This window comes from Zeugodacus cucurbitae, chromosome 3 (genome assembly GCF_028554725.1).
Source record: "Zeugodacus cucurbitae isolate PBARC_wt_2022May chromosome 3, idZeuCucr1.2, whole genome shotgun sequence".
Taxonomy (NCBI): Eukaryota; Metazoa; Arthropoda; class Insecta; order Diptera; family Tephritidae; genus Zeugodacus; species Zeugodacus cucurbitae.
Window position 1 is genome coordinate 8227416 of NC_071668.1, and position 24167 is coordinate 8251582.

Consider the following 24167-nt stretch of genomic DNA (forward strand, 5'->3'; position numbering starts at 1 on the left):
TTTAGTTAATTCGAGAATCAATATAATTTTTTTTTTATTTTAGATTTAATATAATTTTAATTTATGTTTTTATTATTATTATATATTTTATTATATTTATTATTATATTATTTCATGTTTTTTATTTTTTTCATAATTTTTTGATATTTTATTATTTCATGTTTTTTTTAATTTTTTATATTTTTTTATTATTTATTATTATTTAAGGTTTTTTTATTTTTTTATAATTTTTTGATAATTTATTATTTCATGTTTTTTATAATTTTTTAAAAAATTTTTTTTTTAATTTTTTTAGATTTTTTTTTTATTTTTTTAAATTATTTATTTTGTTTTTTATTTTATTTTATTTTTTTAATTTATCAATTTTTTATCTATTATAATATTTTTCTCATTATTTAAAGTTTTATTCCAATTTTTAAATTTTTTTACTGTTTTTTTTTACTGCATTTATTACTATTTTTAGTTAAATTTTATTTGAGTTTATTTTTCAGTTTTTTTAACTGCTAAAGAAACGTTTAAAACAAGGCACAATTTTGACATTTAAAAAGCATTGATCAAATATAAAACAACTCGAATCGTTAAGTTAATAGTTTGTTGGTTTTTTTTAGATAGAAACAAAAAACAGTTTGGAGATTTATTGTATTCAAAAATTTGACTCATGAGCAACTGCTGCATTTGATGACAAGTGTAATTTACTAAAATTTTTATATCAAATATTAACTTTAGTATTGTAAGAATTTAGTGAAAGAGTTTACCAATGAATCAATAACACAACACAAACTACAACAAAAAATCATAAAAGACAAATTTATGTATGTAACCGTAGTCTAATCTAGCTATTTGAACACTATGAAGTAGTTGTATATATAATTTTTAGTAAATAAATGGTTGAGGATATTTAAGTAAAAAATAAAAAAAAAAAGAAATTGAACAGTCGCAGCTAATGCGGAAATAAAACAAAAACAATTTGCGCGGGAGTGTTGTTTGTAATAAAAAACACACACACGCACACGCAAAATACAAATTTTCAACACAATATTTTAGATAAAAGAAACTTAGTTGGCTATAACATTCTAAAACAGAATACATGTACTCAAGTGTGTGAAAGTAATGCAAAAGCGGTCAATTCCTTAAACTTAAATACGAAAACAATTACCAGTGAACACAATTTTTTACCACACACATACATACATACATACATACTTGCTATAAGTACAATAGCATTATTAGAAACTAAAACCGTTTGTAATGACTGTCATGTAAAATTTGTATTATTTTTTTTAATATTTTTTTTTTAATATTTTTTTTGTATTTATTTGTAAATATTGAATATGTTTGTTTTTTATTTAAGTATTAAGCTGCTAAAATGTTTGCTCAATTATACTGTGTGTTGTGCGAAAGCAGAAAACAAATCTCACAAACAGAAAAGCGTTACGAAAGCTGAATTGTAAATATGTAAGCGGAAAATGTGCAAACAATTATGTATATATGTACTATATATTGTTTTAGTATTGTCATATGTGGATATTAACAAAAATTGTTAGAAAATGTATTAATTTAACGTTTAATTCTCAAGTAATTGAATGGCAAATTAATATTAATCATTTCTCTTACGCTCACAATATGTTATGACACCGTTTTTTTATTAAAAAAAAAAAACAAAAAATCCGCATATGCCAATTATTATATTGCTTTTGCGCCGAATCTCTTTTACCGATATTACACAGCTTTATGTTTTTTTTTTTTTAATTTTTTTAGAATTTTATAGTATGTATTGAAATCGATTTGCGTCCACATTATTTGGCATATCTCACTAGTTAGAATTATACACAATTTTCTGCTATATACAAACTAAAACTAATTATTTGTTGTTTATACATTTTAACTAAATTTTACTTAAGAAAATTTTTTCTTCATACTTTATATGTATATGTAATTATCTCGAATAGTTTGTGGACTTTTTATAATATGTATTTAGCTATATAAATGTTTTAGGGTTTTAATTATTTTTTTTTTTTTGGCGTTGCCATGACATATTTGGTAAACATAATAAAGATCTACATACGTATATTATTGAATACACATAAACTATTATATGGTTGTGTTAAAAATGTTGAAATATTTTTTTACTGTACAAATTTTAGTGCAATGATTTTTCCTTATGTAATTATTTTTTGATTTGATGTTAAAAGCAAGCAAACACTTGACATACATATATATGCAATTAGGGATATAGTAATTATTGAAAATGTCTGTATTAATGTATCACGAAGAACAAATTGAACAATAATTACTTCAAACGAAAGAAACAACTATATAATAAAATTATTGAATGATAATAATTCCGACTATCCCAGTGTTTTGATAAATCGAAGTATTATAAGAATAAAGCCATAGAAGAATTGTAAAAAATAAAATAAAATACATATTTAACAGCAAATAAAAACAACAAAAATTATTAATAAGTATTTTTTTAATAACACAATTATTTAAATGCAACAAGCAAAGTTATTTTTGTACAACTCGGACTAAATTGCATAACAGAAACAGAAACAGAATTTAATATGATTGCGAAACTTTCAAACTTTTTCTTTTCAATTCAATAATATAGTTATGTCAAATCATTTATTGGTGAGCAACTGAGGCGCTCATTATTTTTTTTTATGACTTCGTAATAATTATGTACTTAAAAGTTATACTTTCTGTTTTATTATAAACGATAAGTATCGTAATTCTGTTTCTGTTTTTGATAAGTACTACAGAGCGAAGGAAAATAATCAGTGATAAAAATAAACTTTGCAAAGCAACCATTGTGAATACACAAGTGGAAGGAGAAGAAGAAGCATATGCATAGTTTACATTTTCACACACGTGCGGTGCCGCTGGTTAAAAATTTAATTTCTGTAATAAAATCGGCAAAAATATTAAATAAACATGAAAAAGAAAGTACAGAAAAAACCTGTTGAATCCGATAGTGATTCTAGTTTTGACGAGGATGAGCCACAAGCAGTGGAAGTGCAGGAAGATGTAGATTCGAGCGACGAAGATGAACTTCCTACAGCCAGCAGTTCAAAAAAGTCAACAAAAACCAAATCTACTAAAACTCCAGCTAAAGATGACAGCGACAGTAGTGATGATGATGATGAAGATGCAGACATGGATGCGGAGGAAGAGGGTAAAACTAAATTAAATGATAAAAATAAAACTGCAAAGGTTGAGAATAATGAACAAGACGAAGACAATAATGGTGATGACGATAACGATAATGATGATGAGGAGAAGAGTGATGATGAAGACGCTGAACCAGATGTACGCATGCCAGTTATAAATCCCTTAGCATTCATGAAGAATAAAGAGCAAAGAATGGCACTGTTCAAAAAAATGAAAAAGGAAAAACATAAACAAAAAATGCAAGAGAGACGTGCACGCCGTAAAGCTGGCTTACCCGCAAATCCCGGACACACAATTGAAAGTTTGCGTGAAAAAGATCAGACAACTGTAACTAACCTAGATGACTCGGATAATGAAGAACTCCGTAGGGAACTGCAAATGGATGACTTTAGTTCTTACTTCGAACGTAGTTATGAGCCAAAAGTATTGATTACTTTCGCCGATAATCCCGTAACGAAAACACGAAAATTTGGTCTAGAATTAAGTCGTATCTTCCCAAATGCCTTAGTTAAAATACGAAATAAATCCTCGGTTAAAAATATATGTAAAAGCGCGGTACGTGAAGAATACACAGATGTCGTTATTGTCAACGAGGATCGGCGCAAACCAAACGGTTTACTAGTGATACATTTACCCAACGGTCCAACGGCGCATTTTAAATTGTCAAATGTGCAACTGACATCAGATATCAAGCGTAATCACAAAGAAATAACAAAACATCGACCTGAAGTCATACTGACAAACTTCACCACAAGACTTGGTCTGACCGTTGGTCGCATGTTGGGCGCGCTTTTCCACCATGACCCCGAGTTTAAAGGACGACGTGCAGTCACCTTCCACAATCAACGTGATTACATATTTTTCCGTCATCACCGTTATGAATTCACAAAGGAGGGTAAAAGAGTAAACTTACGTGAACTGGGACCACGTTTCACGTTGAAATTACGCTCATTACAAGAAGGTGTGTTCGACAGTAAAACAGGCGACTACTCTTGGATAATAGCAAACAAACGGCATGCCATGGAGGCCTCCCGTCGTCGTTTCTTCTTGTAAAATGTACTATATAACGGTCAGTTAAAATTTTGTTTAAAAAATATTACAAATAAACTGCATAGTGATTATGCACAAATGTGTAAAATATACAGATTTCTACGCTTTAATCAAAACGAATTAAAATGTCTCCGTTATCAAAACATTTTTGTTTATTTAATACGAGTTAATTTTTTCATTCAAAAACATTAAAACAAATATCGTAGTATTTCATATTACACACCAAAAATGAATTCAACAAATCAATATGAAATGAACATAAAGAATACAAAGATTTTTTTTCTTTGCGGAGAAAAAAAAAACGATAACTAAAATAAATGTCTAAATACTACTATAAGATATCAGAGTTTTGTCACATTCTAAAATGTGTCATCAGCTCACTCCAAATCGACGCTTTGTTGCACACATTACATCATAGGACACTGTGGGTTCGCGCCTGCACCTGCGGCACCAGCTAAGTTTGGATCTAGCATTGGTAAATCACCAGCCGTCTCGGCCAAAATTTCTTCAGGCGGGTTACCGAATTCTTGCAGTCTGCGCATATGATCCAACACAGCTTTGAACTTTTCACGTTTAACTGCTGCAGAATCGTCCGGTTTCTCTGCCTCCAATTGTTTCTCAAGCACTTTGTAGAGCTCCAATTGTTTTTCATACCTACAACAAAAAGGTAAAAACCGTTTTTACTAATATGCAACAATAATTATAGTATGTATGCATACCGTTCTCTATCTTCAGCACTAATTTTGTCACCGTGTTGTTCGAAGTATTTTGGATACTTTTCCACCAATTCTTTGATGCTGGGCAACAAAATCTCCGCACTCAGTAAGCTTTGCATCATACCTTCCATAAATGGCAGGAACATATTGTTGTCTCCTTCTCCGGGCTGGGTAATTAAATATTTGTTTTTAAATCTCTAATTTCTATAAAAGTTGTAATAATACTAACATTTTCTAAATTAAGTCCGCTAAACATGCTAGCGACATCAGTCTCCGAAACAGGTGCGCTGAGATTTTCCGAACCCTCTTGTAGACCCTACCAAAAGAATAGAAAAAGTAATTAGCACATTATTGACACAAGTATCAGGTGTTTTTTTTATTAATCACGCATACACACACACACACAATTATACACATACCTTAAGAGCTTGTGCTATACTATCTGAATATTTGGCAACATCTTCATCACTTGCTGGATTCTCGCCTTGCAATGTCATAGCCGCTGCTTCGGCCATTTTCTTGAATCCGGCTAAAATTTGATCGGGATCTTGTGGCATTGGTGGTAACTCGCCACTCGGTGTATTAGGACCACCAAATAGTGTCTGCATGCGTTCGGCTAACACATTTGCTTGTTCACTGTATTAAATAAAGTTCATAATATGTATAGAAATAATTATATAACTGTTGCGCTTACATAAAAAATGCATCTGGATCAGCTGCTGTTCCGGCATCTGCGGCAGTACCGGCCGCCGATCCATTCGTGCTCAAACTATTGCTTGCATCTGCCGTACTGGCAGTTGAGTTTTTCTTATCGAAATCTTGCAGAGCATCTATTAGTATGTAAATAATATTATAAATTTAATAACTTTCATACACAGAATTATATAATATACGTCCATGTTGTGATGGGCGTGCACATTGGACTTACTGTCAAGCAGCTCATCCAATTCCTTTTTGTCATTCTGTTTGTTGTCAGACATTTTACAGCGGAAGTTTTAAGATTTCTCACTCAAAAAAGTTCGTTGTTTATAAAAATGGCCTTTTCGCTAAGCAAAGCTCAAGCCTTTTTGTAATTATTAATTAAAAAATTTATGAAAATGAAATATGTGTGCGTAATAATTGCACAAAATTACACTTCACGTCACGTCTGCTGCTCGCTGCTCATCTGGGCCTGTGGAGTTGCCAATATACTCGTTTTATAAAAAATAATTAGAATACAAATACATATATCGTAAAATTGTATGATAAAAAATAGACAATTTGAATTCTACAGGTCTGGCATCTACAGCTAGGAAGAACAGCGTAGTATAAATGCTAAAAAACATGTTTGAAACACATATTTAAATTTTAAGAAATTTATTTGCATGTATGCAACTTTGTAAATGTTGTTCCCACAAAATGAATTGTACGCTTAAATAGTAAATTATAAAAAAAGTTTGTTTTAAAACGTATTTTTTTAAATTCTTGTTCAACTTTTTTGAAAATGGGATTTTGTGTCTTCCTGTTTCTTCAATTTTGACAGTTTGCAAAAAAGGTTAAAAAATCGTTGATCGTTAAGTGCAGTGACTAATTTTGATTGCAAAATTTGCATAAACGAATGAATAGAACAACTTTAAATAAGTGTAATACAATTCTGCTAATGCTAATGCATAAGTGGAATAATTTAGCTTATAATTAAAATATAAATTGTGTTGAATAAACGTTGTTCCTTTGCCGCTAGTACTCAACAGTGTGCTTAAGCATGTGTATTTAAGATGGAGGAAATGATCCAAACAACAACAATTTGAAGTTCAGTGTAGAGTGAATGAATTGCATATTTCTTCTTCCTCCTCCATCATTTTGACAGTTTGAAAATGAGGTTAGAAAAAGCTGCGATTGTTTAGTGCGATAATTGAGTTTTATTTCGCAAAATTTCGCGTGAAATGGTTAATAAATTTAATAAAAATTAGTTCAATATGATGTGCAAGTGTTAAAGTATAAGTACATTAACATAGTACGACGCGTGCAATTGTTAGTGCGTCGTATGAACGATATTCCTCTTCCGCCGGTATTTGTCATTGATCAGTATAGACTGGTCTTAAAATAAGCGATATACATTTGTGACGCCATTATATTGTAACATTAAGCTTTAATAAAACATTTAAAGTGCATAAACTTGATTCTTTTGCATGAATAACATGTGTGCAAATGTACCGTACGCCTATCCGAGACATGTTTGTACATGCATGCATAAAGGTAGAGGAAGTGAAATTTCAACAACATACAACACATACAAAGAATGCTACAATTTGAAGTGCAGTGTAGTAGTGGTAAAATGTGGAGTGCTTTTCAAATTGTTTTAAGCATGTTTTTTTATTGTTTTCATACTGCTTTGCGCGTTATATACAAATTCAAAAAATATAGGCAAATATAGCCCAGAAATGGGTGAATGCTTTTCAAACTGTTTGGTTTTCAAAGACAATTTGAGCTATCATTTCCGGGTAAGTGCAGAAAATATTATTATTTATCTTAATAAAAAATAAAATATTATTTATTTATCTTATTTGCATGTTATTTATACATATATATAATTTATTAATGGAGTATTTAGACTTTCTAAATTCTTATATCACTTTGATTATTTCACTTCTTTCTGTTGGCACTAAATTCAAACTGATCGCTTGTCTTTCTACATAATACATAGACACATCCTATCAAATTATTAAGAACTAGGTTGTATTTTATTTGAAAGTTATCTTACTCAGTCTTTAAGTTACCTAGTTTTTGGGTATTTATTATATATTTTCGTACATTTAATATTAATGTATGAGTGTGTGTGTATTATTGTCTTCAGGACTTCTTTAAAACAAAGCGCCAATGAGCCTAGCTAAATCTAAAACAAATGTCAACAAACCACTCAATTTATCATATTTTACGGGCAACCAGACTTTGATTACAAACCATTGTGAGCAGTTTGGTTAACTCCCTCGTATCTACACCTGAATATTGCTACCAAACACATGCTGCTAAATTGGGGAACACCGACAAATATTGGCAAGTACTTAGAAAATCATGCATTTGCTTGTGTATATGTATGTGTGTGTACATTTGAATATGAACTTTCGTTCAAATGTCTGTGGTAAATTGCTACTAAATGGCATAGCAGATATGTACATATTTCCACTTACCACATGATATGTATAGGTGAAAATACATGAATTTCCCACTGACTGCTCTTCCGACAAAAACCAACTGGACGCACAACGTGACGGTTGGGCAGACAAATGGACAAAAGAAAAATCTTGACCCACAAACATATAATGCCAGCAATTAAAAGTGTCTTTCGCTATGGTGCCATCCACTATAAGTATATATAAACGAATAGCATGTACAAATAAATGCAGATATTTATGCTGTGGTTGTGCTAACTGTTAAGAAATAGTGCGAACTACCCGCGGAAGTACACACACACATATACATATATACTCTCAGAAGGGTTAATCACATTCGTTGCGCCGCGTGGAGGCAAAATTCTATTCACCTGGAAGAGTGTACTGTGTATCTGCGCTACTGTCGAACAACAAACACAAACATACAGACCTCAAAAAAAATTAAAGAAGCAACTAAAATACAAATTTTAAAATATTTGCTGCTTGTTTTGTCGGTGGGCGGCGGTGGAAAAGACCATCGTGGCACAAGCAACCCTACAACACAAATATGCATTTATAAATGTTGCATGTTGTTCAATAGACCGACCTTTAGTTGTTACATTTTAATGCGATTATCCCTGGTAATGGATTTAATCATGACAAATAAGCGTCTAAGCGCATGAAAATCTTAGCAAAATATTTGCAAAAGTCAAACTTTACCCACATGTCTAAAAGGTTGACTCTTCTATGCAGTGAGTTGACCTTTAGTATGTACGAGTATGACAGCTCACGCCTCTGTCCGCTGTTGCATTTCATTTGCATATGTTTGTATGTTTGTTTTTCGTGAGTTGTTGTCAGTAGTATGCATTTGTGGGTGTTACTGTTTCAGCTTTCACGGCGTTTTAGCAGAAATTTAGAGCAGGTAGAATTGAGAGCAAGCGTGCGCGGTTTTCATTATTCTTTTAACTTCATGAATAACTTTAACTTCAAACTACACATGCATTCATATATTTTAAGGAATACAAAATAATCATAAAGGAATGTTTTAAAACTTCTAAAATTAAAGAAATTATTTAAAACCACATTTATGTTCAAATTGTTCATTTCTTACTTAATTTAGTCGGTTTCATCAGCTATTGATTTTGAAATAAGATTTTTATACTCGCAACATGATTGCTATAATAGTTTTGTTAGCATAACGGTGGTTTGTCAGTCCTAAAACTAAACGAGTTCCAAATTATATATCGTATTGATCAGAGTGACAAGTAGAGTTAAAATCTGGATGTCTGTCTATCCGTCCGTACAAGCGATAATTTCAGTTAAGGCAGTAGTCTGCTTTACAAGCTTCAGAAAATCATTTTTTTTGTTTTTTTTTTTTTAATCTCTTCCAAAACTACCCAAGAATATGTCTTTAAAATTCCATAGGCCAATTCGACATATTTTCGAAGCTAGAGCAGTTTTAGTGGCCGAGCGTCGAGCAGGTGCGAATGCTCAGTAAAACTTTAAAGCGCGTTTTCTTGAGTTTTCATTTTCACAAGTGTTAGAAAACGGTGCCGGCGATAGCAAAAAGAATATACATACATATGTCCGATCGAAAAAAACCACAGTGATCTAGCTTCAGTATTAAATTATCTTCTATTTGAACGAAAAAAGTCGGACAATAGTATCATTTAAACTACTTGTTTTACAACTTTGAAAAAATTTAAATATTTTTATACTCTCGCAACAAATGTTGCTAAAGAGAGTATTATAGTTTTGTTCACATAACGGTTGTTTGTAACACCCAAAACTAAACGAGTTAGATATAGGGTTATATATACCAAAGTGATCAGGGTGAAGAGTGGATTTCAAATCCGAATGTCTGTCTGTCCGTCCGTCCGTCCGTCCGTCCGTCTGTGCAAGCTGTAACTTGAGTAAAAATTGAAATATCTTAATGAAACTTGGAACACACGTTCCATGGGACAGTGAGAGGGTTGCTTTCGAAAATGGGCAAAATCGGACCACTGCCACGCCCACAAAATGGTGAAAACTGAAAACACATAAAGTATCATAACTAAGCCATAAATAAAGTTATAAAAGTAAAATTTGGAATAGAGGATCGCACTAGGAAGGGGCATATTTGGATGTATTTTTTTCGGAAAGTGGGCGTGGAGCCGCCCCCAAATCAGTTATTTGTATATAACTCGCAAACCAATAAAGCTTCACAAACCAAACTTTCTGCAGTCAGTTCTCTTACATACCCCACCACACACCATGAAAATAGTTGAAATCGGATAATAACCACGCCCACCTCCCATACAAAGGTTAGGTTGAAACTTACTAAAAGTGAGTTAACTCAGTAACGAAAAACGCCAGGAACACTAAATTTCACATAAGGAATGGCAGATAGAAGCTGCACTCAGATTTTTTTACAAAATGGAAAATGGGCGTGGCGTCGCCCACTTATGGGTCAAAAACCATATCTCAGGAACTACTCGACCGATTTCAATGAAAATTGGTTTGTAATAGTTTCCTTACATCCCAATGATATGTTGTGAAAATAGGCCAAATCGCTTCTCAACCACACCTACTTCCTATATACCAGAACTTTGAAGACGATCCGAATCGTTTACTTTACAATATATAAAGTAAACACTAGTGAAGATATCGGTGCAGAACTTTGCACAAATACTACGTTTATAGTGTGGCAGCCCCATTCTAAAAATTACCAAATCGGACCATAGGTTTTCAATGCCCCATATATCGAACATGAGGACCTCGGTGCTTCTAACCTAATATTAGGGTTACCAACAATACAATATATATGACGAATATGTAGGTCAAATTGTGTATTATATAATATAAATAAAGTTAAATAAATAAATTGCGAGAGTATAAAATGTTCGGTTACACCCGAACTTAGCCCTTCCTTACTTGTTAATAATAAAGATTGTTATTTAAGCCTTAAAAATAGTACACTATCGTCTTAAAATTCCGTTTACCGCAATCATTTCCTTCCCTTTCAAAAAAAATTGCTAAAAAACGTTTTTTTCGGCTTCTAAAGCAGACTACTGCCTTAAACACTGAAGTTAACTTACTAACGACAAACGTCAGAAACACTAAATTTTACAGAAGAAATAGCAAAAATGAGCTGCACTCAGGTTTTTATAAGAAATAGAAATGGAAAATGGGCGAAATCGGTTACCAATCACATCTACTTCCAAAAAAAAAATTAAATTTTGAAGTCCATCTGATTCGATAACTTTAGAATATTTAATTTAAGTATTAGTGAAGAAATCGGAACAAAACTTTGCAAAATTAAATAAAAAATAAATATAAATATTAAATAATAATAAAATAAAATTATAATAATTGCGAGAGCATATAATCTTTGGTTGCACCCGAACTTAGTCGTTCCCTTTCGAAAATATGTAAAACCTTAACCAATGCAATTTAAAACGCTTTATTATTTTCCTGGAAATTTCGGATAATTAAAAAAAAAGTTACTTTGGTGTTCCATTTTTTGCGTTGAAGGAGTCAGAATCATAGCTATGAGTGCATACAAATGCAGTTGCACTAAATGTACTCGCTTTTTGCTCAATAAACGCCCAAATAATGCGGCTGAAGCGTGCTATTGCGACGCTGTAGCTTCTTCAAAGCACTTTCATGCCCAACTGCTATGCTAATGAGCCCTCAGCTGGCACACAGTCTGTCTGTCTGTCTTGCAAACGGAACCGTATGGCGTTTTTCCAGTGCCATAAAAATATGCTTACATTTTTTTTAATTCGTTACATTTGGAAAACCGGGTGGTAATTGAATGCTTCGTTTTGTCAATTATGCACACACGAGGAGCGCTTCGAATAAAGTGTGATTATGGGGAAATCAGGCGCATTTCAATTATACACGCTACTGGGACAATTTATTAATACTTTGAATGCAAATTTCAAGAATTTTAACTTATTATATATATATGCAAATATTACCATTTCAATGTTTAAAGAAGCGTCGATCACCGCAATGATTCGAAATAATTATTTTTTACAACCAATTGTCACCTTATTGAAACTGTGTGACTACAGAAGATTTCCCACTTATCTTCAGAGCGGTATGACCGACCGTATGCTCAGTGATTAATGATTTCCTCCGCATGCTGTGGCCACAAGAGGCAGTCGTGCAGTCAGACAAGCAGGCAGCAAGTAGTAGTGAGCTGTTAGATGAGATTTTAATCGGCATATATCCGAAACGATACATTTTCCCAATTACTTGAGGGTAACATTGCGTGCTTTGGCCCCAGCATCATTCACCTGATAAATGCGCATCACTTTTGCTCTCACTTCGTGGCATCTACGAGTAAACTATTGTTTTTATATAGCGGCAAACGGTTTTTCATACGATGATCTATCGTTAATTTACGACAAACTCTCTTTGCTTTGCATTAAATATGTTTATTGGTAAAAAGTAGGCGATCGTAAGTGATGAGAATAAAATAAGAAACAGCAAATGTACATATGCTTATGCTGCTAATGAAATATAGTAAAAATCACAAAACTCCAGAATAATGAGCGCAACAGGTTGTTTACTGATGAGGTTACACACAGCCCTCTGTGTTCGAAAATATAACGATTGTCCGTCAGTCAGTCTGACGAGAGTCGTGAAAACAAATTAATCTTCTTGCTTTTTCGTTTATTACAGCCAATCGCGTCCGAAATTTGCTGCTTGCGCTCTCCTAAGCGTCTATGGCAAAGCCGACGCACAGCAGGAGGAGCAAGCAACATTTTGTAACGTTACTTCGTATCCAACAGATGTGCTCAGTGGTTCAGTGGTTATTAAAAACATTGTTTAAAGTCTGATCTTTGCTGTTGTAGTGGTTGGCCCAGAGTTCACTTTGCAGTCGCGTATGTTTCTGCTCTTCGTTTGTCTTGTCTTATCTTTTTTTTTTGTGTCTTTGCGCCTACTGCCACCACCATTGCCTTCTGTTTAATGATCAATTTGTAGGCTCTTCTGATCGTACCGCCAGCGGGCACACACCATCACCGCTTTCACACCCTCGCCCCTGGTGCACTGTGCTTGTCCGCCTGCCACCACTTGGCGCACACGATCTCCACAACTAATGACTTTCGAAAGGTGGGTGAATATTCTCGTATGTGCTGGTTTGCTGGTTACGAATTCAATTCAGGAAATATTCGACTCTTTATGTCAGTCAGTCAGTCTACGGTTGACGGACGAATGACGAATGTTTCGTTACTTTCGGCAATTTAGCAGACATTCGGACTACATTTGTATGGCTATACGAGTATGTATGTACATTGGAATTTCGCACAGTGTTTAAAATAAACTCGAAAATTAAATAAAGCAAGGGTTGCAATAATATTAATATTTCATTGGTATTATTTTCGGGCATTTAAGATGTGATTTTGAGTGAAGAGATCGTTATCCAGCTCACGAGATGTGAATCCTTCTAAACTTTAACGACTCAATATCCATATGTAGTAGAATATACAGTATGTATGTAGGTATAATTTATTTCGAAGAAACTTTTACGTTTATTCAGCTCAAATCATGTCTAAGGTAGTTAATAAGACACTGATCCGTTGTGAAATCTGCATATTGCCTTCTAATTTTTGAATCTCCTTTTTATGACTGACACTGGCAATACTCCAGGGATCACAATCTGAGAATATGCGCTCGATTGTCCATTTGGGTTCTGAAAGATTTTGCTTTTTATTGACCCCAATGAACCCCTTCAAGAGAGATTTGGTAGGAGTCGCTAGGGCAGAGGCGCGGTGAGCTTCTTTACGGATGGGTCGAAGTTATTGGGGAAGGTTTGGGGATGAGTTTATTGTCGCGAACTTCTCATCAACTTCAGCCTCAGCCGTACTATTGTAGGGTTTTTCAAGCGAAAATGGCTGCTATAAAGGTTGCAGCGGATTTATTGCTGCAAAGCGCAGCATCCTTCAGAGAAGTGACGATCCACTTTTATAGTAGAGCGGCGATACTAGTCTTGACCTCGCTGACTCTGCGCAACTGCGTGGTGAAGAAATAATATCAGTTGGATTGGATCATCCGCTATCATACTAGTTTAGGTGCCTGGTTACAGCGGAATCGCAGAAAATAGGAGCATCACTATCCTCTTGTAATTTACTTCTGGATGGATGGGTCTCAGCTGAACTGAGAAAGCGCTGGACAGTCACTAACACTTGTTCTGTCGCAAGATCCTTCTGACCCAAAGTAAATCGTAAGAGGACTGCAGATTCGTGGTAGGTTCTAGGCGCTTTATCGATTCTTAAATTCAAGTGAAGTGATAAATTTTGGGCATCACAAAGGACTGCCCTTCATAGTCTAAGTGTGTTTCCATCCGGTGGGGAACAGCCATTGAACCCAACCTAATCTGAAATTAAAACATATTTCGGGTCAATGTTTTAAAATAGATTTTTCCACTTTGTACTGATTTATGTTTTGATAGAAGAACAAGGACAATGTTACCCAATAGTTACAGGATTGGGCATAGATAGTATGATGATCCTCCGAAACATTTTCATAATATTGATGAAAAAAGTTTTATATAGTGGTTAGCATTTTTAGAAAAGACCTTCTTCTTTCTGAGTGCTTATAATTGAAATAAGTTTTAGTGAAATTTCAATAATCTACGAATCCATAGTATTTAATGAATAACACATCTTCATCAAAAGCATTATAATATAATAATAATCGGTAAACAACAAAGACATTAAAATTAGAACATTGCTCTTTCTAAAAAAGAAGGACATGATGCATATGTTCTACAAGCATTGAGAAAGACGCCTGTAGGGATGTTTCAAATCAGTTCAGTGAAACGATCACGGCTTTTGATGATCTTGTCGTTGTCAAATAGATTTTTTCTGACGACATTTAACTTAAATACAGAGAAGAATTCAGAGATATGTAAGTATGTGTGTGTGTGTGTGTGTATGAACTATACCAACAATAGCAACACTAATTTTCGTTGACTTTTGCTTTAGAGGAAAAACAGTCGAAACAGCAGGCGACATGCTTTTAGGGAAATTTTCGCGCTAAAAACGGTGGACGCGCGCTGTTTTCATTCCACGAAAAATCAAATGACATTTAAGGACACTACTAACTAGTTGCTAGGATGTACGTTTTCTCATATAAATACACAACACATATTGGAGGATGTGAAGTCGAACATTTCTGTATTCTTGTATATATGTGTTTGAGTGTGTGTGCGCAGTTTGCGCGCCGTTGCGAGCTCCAGCAGCGTGCTATGAATATGCTACTTAGAGGTGTTTATGATGCTCACCTGCTGGGCGATGAATGAAACGCTATTTGCCAGCTATTTGGAAACTATAATGTCTACTGAAGGTTTTATTTGCGACAACTGACTGGATGCATCCGCCAGCGTTACCTGTTTCCCGCTTATTGTACATCGCGTTGGTTTGGTTGGTTGGTTGAGAGCGCGAAAAATGAGACAATATAATTGTAGAATTGCGCGTTTGTGTGGAAATTTAGCGCTTCATTAGAACGTCAATCCGGCATTTGTTTGGCAAACAAACACAACATAATTGATACACATGAATATCTGCCATTGGTGATTGTTGCGAGGAGACAAGGCAGCTTTGAATGCGCATATTATCGGTGCTAATAGGAGGAGTGAGCGTGTTCTTCTGACGTTAATTAGACATTTCTTTCTTTATTGAGTTAGTTAACTGGGTGTATAATATGTCACCCGAGTAACTCGAGATTTTTATCACTGAAATATTAAAATGAAATAAAACATTTTTTTATTGCATTTCAGCAACTCTAAAAGACAGTTAGTTGTTAGTGATTTTGTAGTCCTTTGTTACGCTTTACGCTTATTTGCCAAACAGTTTGTACAACTTTAATAGCTGTAAATTTCTAATCAATTCGTTGTGGCAAGTAGCGAAGCCACAACGTCTGTCACGCTGTTGTTCAGTTGCCAGCAAATATGTTGGATGCCAATAAATGTTGCCACTTATTCAACACATACATATGTACATATAACTGCTACACTAACAAACACTTAATCTACACACATACATGCATACAAACATACACTGCTATGCAGTGCCAATTGTTATGTCCTTGATCAGGATGTCTTAATGATATTATCAGTGTATCGTTATGTGCATACATACATACATATCTACGTACATGTTGGCCTTTCCATCCACCACATTTACTATGACAAATTAGCACAGCGAGCACGAACTCATATTGACACATCCACCACAGTTTACCACATACCAAGCAATGTTGACATCGGTTAACCGAACAGCGACCACCACTATTCGTCTGTGTGACGGTGTAAATTGTACGGTGCGCTTGAAGTTTTTCAAATTCGAATTTATGCAGCAATTTAGTTGCAGCATGTGGTAGGTTATGTTTGGGATATGTGTATGGATTTCGTGGTCACAGCAACCTTGAGGAGGACACTGTGACCAAAAGGCCTCGTAACTGCAACGGTATCTGCAGTTGAAACCGAGCAATTTTGGTTGTTACGGTAGTATTTGAATTGACCAAAAAAAGTTTGCATGTTGTTATTGCTTAATGTAGAATTACTTAATATTGGCAGTGTTAAATATTTGGTATCTAGCTGAGCTTCTATCATTTTGTGCTGTTCTCTTGTTTATTATCCGATACTCAATAGTTCTTATATCTCCACAATAAACCTCCTTAAATCTACTTCTGAAGGTCAATAGATCTCTAGTTAAAAAATGACTTTGGTTTTCGATTTTACTTCGGTCTGAATTTCAATTAATGATTATTCGATTCATACAATACTTTCGGGGGAAACTCTTATGAGTAGTTAGTCAATGTCGGAAAATTATTTCTGTCTTTAGACTCAAGGTCTCTCAAGTGTGTTTAGAATAGCTTTCGGCTACTTTGTCAAATACACACTTACCACTTTTATATTCTTAAGTTAGGTTAGGTCAAGAGGTAGATCTCCGCAACTGCAGAAAGTCTCACTTTGACAGCTTCGATTGTCCTTTGTGACTCCAAATAATCCCAACGGATCGCAAGACCCTCATAATTCGACAAAGTCTATTACAAAGTTCTTAAGTCGGCTAATATCGATTCCAGTTACTTCGCTGGATTCGCCGAGTTGTTTTAACCTTATTCTGGCGAATGCTGGACATTGAAGGAGGAAGTGCTTCGATGATTCCTCTTCGCCTTCCTCCAATTCCTCCAAGCAGCTTTACATTTATCATATCATTTCATAATTCGACAAAGTGCTTGGTCTAACAAAGTTCTTAAATCGGCTAATATCGATTCCAGTTACTTCGATGGATTCGCCTAGTTGTTTTAACCTTATTCTGGCGAATGCTGGACATTGAAGGAGGAAGTGCTTCGATGATTCCTCTTCGCCTTCCTCCAATTCCTTCAAGCACCTTTGGCAACTAGCATCTGAGTTGATCCCTAATCTCACTGCATGCATACCTATTAAATGATTGCGGCGAGATGAGCCTTCCTAAGCAACAGCAGGTAGAAGCACCACCGAAAACCTCTTTACTGCATAGGTGATGGTTGTTGTCCACCGTTTGGCGAACTCACTCGAAGCCAGTGTTTCCAGCGCTCTAGCGTAAGTGGACAACGGACTACCCACCCGCTTTCACTCCGACGTCAATGTTGCTAGGATACTCTCTCCTGTAAGCTAGTCCGCTCTGCAGTTTCCAGCTATTCCTCGGAGATCGGGTACCCACATAAGTCGGATAGCAAAATTGCTAAAAGCTATTAACAAGGGCGTAAGACATTTCTGATCGAGCCTTGGGACGGTTCTACAGTGCAGTGGTTCAAGTAAACAGGGATGTAAGCGACCTAACGGGAATTTTAGAGTGCGCCTGTGTAGAGCACCTTACAATTACCTTCTGATCTGTTCTAAAAATTCAACATTCCATTCTAGGGAAGCGGATCTGATCCGATGATATTATTCTATGAATTTCTTATTTGGACTCAAAAATATACTATCTTGAATATAATAATAAACAATTTTACCGAGAAAATATTTCCTTAGAAAGTATTTCATTTTCCAATATGAAATTAAAAAAATATTTTCAAGCATCAAACAAGTTTTCAGTTTTTTTCGAAATATCTGCATTTTGCTACTATTCCAGAAAGATTAATTAAGATTCTCTAAAATATTATATAAAAGAAATGCACTTGAACTACAATAATTACTTATATAAATATAAAGATGTATTTATTCTTTCTATACTCGTATTCACTTATTACAATTCCACTGGTCACATTAATTTTTCATAAGTCTGTTCGCATTCTCAGTTCTTTTGTGTTTTACAATTTCCGCGGTGGCGTCAAAGTTAATAGAAATTATTCTCGATTATTAATTGAGTTTACTCGATACACTCGTCAGAGTTTTGGTTGGGATAGGTACGCGTCTCTGCTAAAGATGTGGCGTATATCGGCTCTATATAGCAATTGTTTCCTTTATTCCGAGCGTTTTTTTATATTTTTATCTGGAAACCACACAATAGACCAGTTGTTGCGTGAAATTCTGTAATTAATCAAATTCACACGCTTCGTCATTCGAAAATGTTAACCATTGACCTAATGAATGGTTACGAAGTGGTAGGTGGAAAGCGTGAAAAGGATATGCGTGAAGCTACGCACCTTTAACTTGTACAAATACTGATGTTTTCGTGAATGCAAATATGTTTGATTGAAGAAATATGTATATTATGCATGTAAAACATGGAACTAATGCAACCGGATGTAGTTCTCTTGATTGCAGTATTAAAGCTTTCGGAAGGTAGCTCTCTTGTTGTTTTCGATAACGGCTCGTGGTTATAAAATCGTTTTTCGGGTATTTTCCAAGATTTTGTGCTTAAGGTTACGCCATCATGTACTCATGAAAACCGGATGTTTTTTTACGATTTTTTTTACTTCTTTATTGCTAATTTAATACATATCTTAAGCTTTATAAATATTATAAAAAATTCTTTTAATTAAAAATGCCAGAGATATATGTATCCATTGCCGTGGATCGATTCTTCCGGAACCATGGATACATTTTCTTTCTTCAAATTATTCAATCGAAAAAAAATCTTACCTGACTCTGTGGAAAATCCTTTTAGGAAGATGTATTTTAATTTTCAATTCAATCGGTTGAATAGTTTTTGAGTTATCGTGTATACCATCTCGAAAAATATTGTTTTGAAAAAAAAAACGCAAAAAAAGAAAAAAATGATGTACTCTTCTTTCGTAATTATTGAGACATTGTTTTCGAAAACTTCTCAAAATACTATTTAGAATATAGACTTTAAAATTAAGCAAAAAAATATTTTTTTTTTGCAAATTCCAGGGTGGTGTAACCTTTTAAGTGGTCAGAAGTAGATATGGATATGGAAATGTATAAAATGTTGCTATCTAAGAGTTTTCCTTTCTTGTGTAGTAGACTTATGTTCCGTGATTTTTTTAGGCACTTAAATAAATAGTCCAATCGGTTTTACATCGATCATTCAATGGCCAATTATACTCTGGAACTCAGTCCTCAGCGCTTATGTTTTCATAAGCTCATGTTCAAATAAATAAATTTAATAATATTATTCGAAAGGTTATGTTTTCTAAAATATCCTGTGAAAACGGTAAGATCGTATCTTGAATAGTTTTTGAATGGAAGCGTTATAAACAGCGACCGATCGCAGGTATAAATGGCTAAAGTTAAAACTTTAAATGCGATTTTCTCGAAACGACATTTTACAAAATTGCGGCCACCATAACTCAAAGATATTTTTGATTAGTTGAAATTTGTGAATTTGGCAATAAAACACTGCTATTTTTTTTTAAATTGTACTATTATCAAGACTTTTTATAATTTTCAAAAATCATGTGTTACCTCCAACTTTAATAATATTTTCGAATTTTTTTGTTTCAACCACTCATTGGTCCAGAATCATGTCAGGAGTTGTGGAACTTTTTTGGCACCTCCGAGGACAGAACATAAATCGGTTATTTTTCAATATTAAAATAAATCTGAAAATAAACGTTATTAAGTCAAAATATTCAATCGAGTAAATTCTTAAAAAAATTGCTAAAATCGCATAATTTATCTTGGGTTACACTGATTTAGCCCTTAGCCCCTTCAAGTCGATATAGTTCTGGTGCAAACTATATTAAATATAAAACATATTAGTCTCATTCACCCTGAACATTTTACTACTTAAGTCGCTAACTATTATTCAGCAATTTCACTATTGACGGTAAGTTTGGCTCTATCTTCTGTTTTAGAAAAGTAAGAGTACTCTGAACGTTATTGTTCTGGAGAGTTCCTTTTTAAAGAACTCTTATCTTAATTTTATAATTTGACGAATAGGCTTAAATATATGTTGAATCATATAAATTCGAACATAAATGTCTAAAAACTGTCTATATATCCCGTGAAATTGAAACAGTGACCAACAATTTTCGCAACTTGGTTGATCGCGTTTTCGCTCTTTACAGTTGAGCTACTAACCAGGACTGACAGGAGGGCTTTGCAATCACGAGGATTTTAACATTCCAGACAGAGATTAAGATATCGGTTATATTAATATTTGTAAATGATTGTTTGTATAGCCTAGTAGCGAGTTTCGCATGAGGTCACAACGGTACTCGGACGGATGATTTAAAGTTTTCACTCTCTGAAAGATACTATGTTGGTGCAAAGTGATACCCATTGTATAGAATTTTAAGGTTTCCTGTCTATTACCATTGAATTTCTCGATAATAATTTACCTTTTTAGGTTCATTTACATACTATATACAGCTGTGTTTATTGAAATAGAAGTGCAACTAAACCCCATTTTATCTGGCGAGTATCAAAATGGACTAATATCCTTTGTTTAGATGAGGCCAAACTGGTCTCGTTTGGTGGAGCAGGTTCTAGACAGTATGGCCAAATTATAAAGTCAAGGTGTTAAAGCACTGTGGTGAGTTCAAATCGCTTTTCGCAAACCCCAAACAAGTTTTGATATGCCGGTGACTAAGTAAAAACATTTTTCGAGGGTTTTGTGCAATCAAATATTTATTCTACAATCATCGTAGAATGGTTACGACGCAGATCTAAAACTTCAGCAATTTGTACTTTGGCGTATGACAAGTTTTTCGATTTTCATTTTATATTTTATGGTACCGAATGCCATCTCTAAGCTCAAGGATCAAATACAATATACCAATACACTCTAATCTCAATATCATTGTTATAGTGAATTCCCATTAAAATCACATTTAACAACATAATCAAACTACTACTACTATTTACTGAAGAGGGAAGCGAGACGCATCTGCAGACAAAAAAAGAAAGAGGCCGAAATGCGTGAGTACGAAGAGCTTGAGAAGCTGGCAGACAGAGGGAATGCTCGAAAATATTATGAAAAAATGAAGCGACTTAACGAAGGTTTCAAGACCGGAGCATCCTCATGTAGAGACCAAGGTGGTAATCTGGTAACCGATGTCCAGGGCATACTGGGATTATGGAGGGAACACTTCTCCGACCTGCTGAATGGCAGTGAGAGTACAACACCAGGAGATGGCGAACCCGATCCCCCAATCGATGACGATGGAACAGATGTTCCATTACCCGACCATGAAGAAATTCGAATAGCAATTACCCGCTTGAAGAACAACAAAGCAGCGGGGGCCGATAGATTACCGGCAGAACTATTCAAATACGGCGGCGAAGAACTGATAAGGTGCATGCATCAGCTTCTTTGCAGAATATGGTCGGAAGAAAGCATGCCTGACGATTGGAATCTCAGTGTGCTCAGCCCAATCCATAAAAAGGGAGATCCCACAGTCTGCGCCAATTACCGTGGGATCAGCCTCCTAAATATCGCATACAAGGTTCTATCGAGCGTACTGTGTGAAAGACTAAAACCCACCATCAACAAACTGATTGGACCTTATCAGTGTGGCTTTAGACCTGGAAAATCGACAACTGACCAGATATTCACCATGCGCCAAATTTTGGAGAAGACCCGTGAAAAGAGGATCGACACACACCACCTTTTTGTCGATTTTAAAGCGGCTTTCGACAGCACGAAAAGGAGCTGCCTTTACGCCGCGATGTCTGAATTTGGTATCCCCGCAAAACTAATACGGCTATGTAAATTGACGTTGAGCAACACCAAAAGCTCCGTCATGATTGGGAAGGACCTCTCCGAGCCGTTCGATACCAAACAAGGTTTCAGACAAGGTGACTCACTATCGTGCGACTTCTTTAACCTGATGCTGGAAAAAATTATAAGAGCTGCAGAGCTAAACAGAGAAGGTACTATCTTCTACAAGAGTGTACAGCTCCTGGCGTATGCCGATGATATTGATATCGGAAGCAACAACCGCGCCGTTTGTTCTGCTTTTTCCCGCATGGATAAGGAGGCGAAGCGAATGGGTCTGGAGGTGAATGAGGACAAGACGAAATATCTCCTGTCATCAAGCAAATAGTCGGCGCATTCGCGTCTTGGCTCCCACATCACTGTTGACAGTCATAACTTCGAGGTCGTAGATAATTTCGTATACCTGGGAACCAGCATCAACAACACGAACAGTGTCAGCCTCGAAATCCAACGCAGAATAACTCTTGCTTACAGGTGCTACTTTGGACTGAGTAGGCAATTGAACAGTAAAGTCCTCTCTCGACGAACCAAAATCAAACTCTACAAGTCGCTTATCATTCCCGTCCTGCTTTACGGTGCAGAAGTTTGGACGATATTAACATCAGATGAGACGACACTAGTAGTTTTCGAGAGGAAAATTTTGCGCAAGATTTATGGTCCTCAGAACATTGGCAACGGCGAATACCGCAGACGATGGAACGATGAGCTGTACGAGTTATACGACGACATTGACATAGTTCAGCGAATAAAAAGACAGCGGCTACGCTGGCTAGGTCATGTTGTACGAATTGATGAAAACACTCCAGCACTGAAAGTGTTCGATGCAGTACCCGCCGGAGGAAGCCGAGGAAGGGGAAGGCCTCCACTCCGTTGGAGGGACCAGGTGGAGAGCGACGTGGTTACACTTGGGATCTCCAACTGGCGCCGAACTGCGAAGGAGAGAGAGAGGTGGCGCACTATCGTCGATTCGGCTATAACCGGCTAAACGGTTGCAACGCCAATCACATACATACACTACTATTTACGAATTTATAATTTTTTCAGCACTTTTCGCTGAAGAAAATCAAAAATTGATATTTTAATGCAAGAGATCAACTAACGAAAAGGAATATATAAGAAAATCAGTTATATATTTTCCCTTCCGTTGCACTGCTATTTCAATGAACACAGCTCTATGTTCTTCGAGTTAGAGAGACTTTCGAGTAACGAAGGATAATTTGTATGAAATTTGATTACAATTGCCAATTCAAGAGTTCGAGATATGGAGAATTTCAAGTTATAGAAGTACGGGTTATAGAATTTTAACTGTATATTGTACATATAATATTTATTTTTTTAATTTTTTTTATAATTTTATTTTTATTTTAATTAAATAATTAATTATCGATTAATAGCGCCGCTCATTTTATTTTCGACTAAAAGGAAGAATAGCATTCGTTAACTATTTATAATTTAATTAAATACTAAAGTTAAGAAAATTGGAGAAATCGCTAATATATTAAATATATTATTGCTTTCTATTAGACCTATGTATTTTTACTGCTTCTAATTATGCATATAAATAACAACACTAAAGCAAATTTGAAAATTAATATTTTTGTAGTATTTTGCTTTCTTACTGCTTTCGAAAAAAATATCAGCTCCAAACTCTTATCGGTCGTACCATTCGAGACGGTCATTTTATGGGGCCATTATTTGTAGCCTAATTTGAACAAATCGTCAAAAATATGTACATATATGAAATATATGCTCAACAACGTGTTAATGATGTGCATATAATGTATATATCTACATATTACTACATTTATATGTATGTATGTATCATTTGTTTGTATATACTTATTTGTATACAGAAATGCCTCAAAAACGCCCACTTAATTTTATTGTATTAAACATTGCGGCTTTGTGCTGTGGTTCACCGACTCATAAAGCAAATATCAAACAAACCTAGTGTATATTTTAAAATAGCAAAAAGTGAGATGGAAAATGCGTTCACG

The 24167-nt window shown here is 34.7% G+C and overlaps 2 protein-coding genes across 2 annotated transcripts; one reads left to right on the forward strand and one right to left on the reverse strand.

Annotated features, from left to right (window-relative positions):
• The first annotated feature begins 2830 nt into the window (after positions 1-2830).
• On the forward strand, positions 2831-4311 carry LOC105215265 (probable ribosome production factor 1). Its single transcript, XM_011189087.3, has one exon. The coding sequence runs from the start codon at positions 2935-2937 to the stop codon at positions 4222-4224; it is 1290 nt and encodes a 429-aa protein (XP_011187389.1). The 5' UTR covers positions 2831-2934; the 3' UTR covers positions 4225-4311.
• A 40-nt stretch (positions 4312-4351) lies between these two features.
• On the reverse strand, positions 4352-6124 carry LOC105215264 (peroxisomal biogenesis factor 19). Its single transcript, XM_011189086.3, has 6 exons — positions 5866-6124; positions 5632-5767; positions 5357-5573; positions 5167-5253; positions 4941-5104; positions 4352-4875 (listed from the first exon to the last, which is right to left on the reverse strand). The coding sequence occupies exons 1-6, from the start codon at positions 5915-5917 to the stop codon at positions 4629-4631; spliced, it is 903 nt and encodes a 300-aa protein (XP_011187388.1). The 5' UTR covers positions 5918-6124; the 3' UTR covers positions 4352-4628.
• Positions 6125-24167: the final 18043 nt, after the last annotated feature.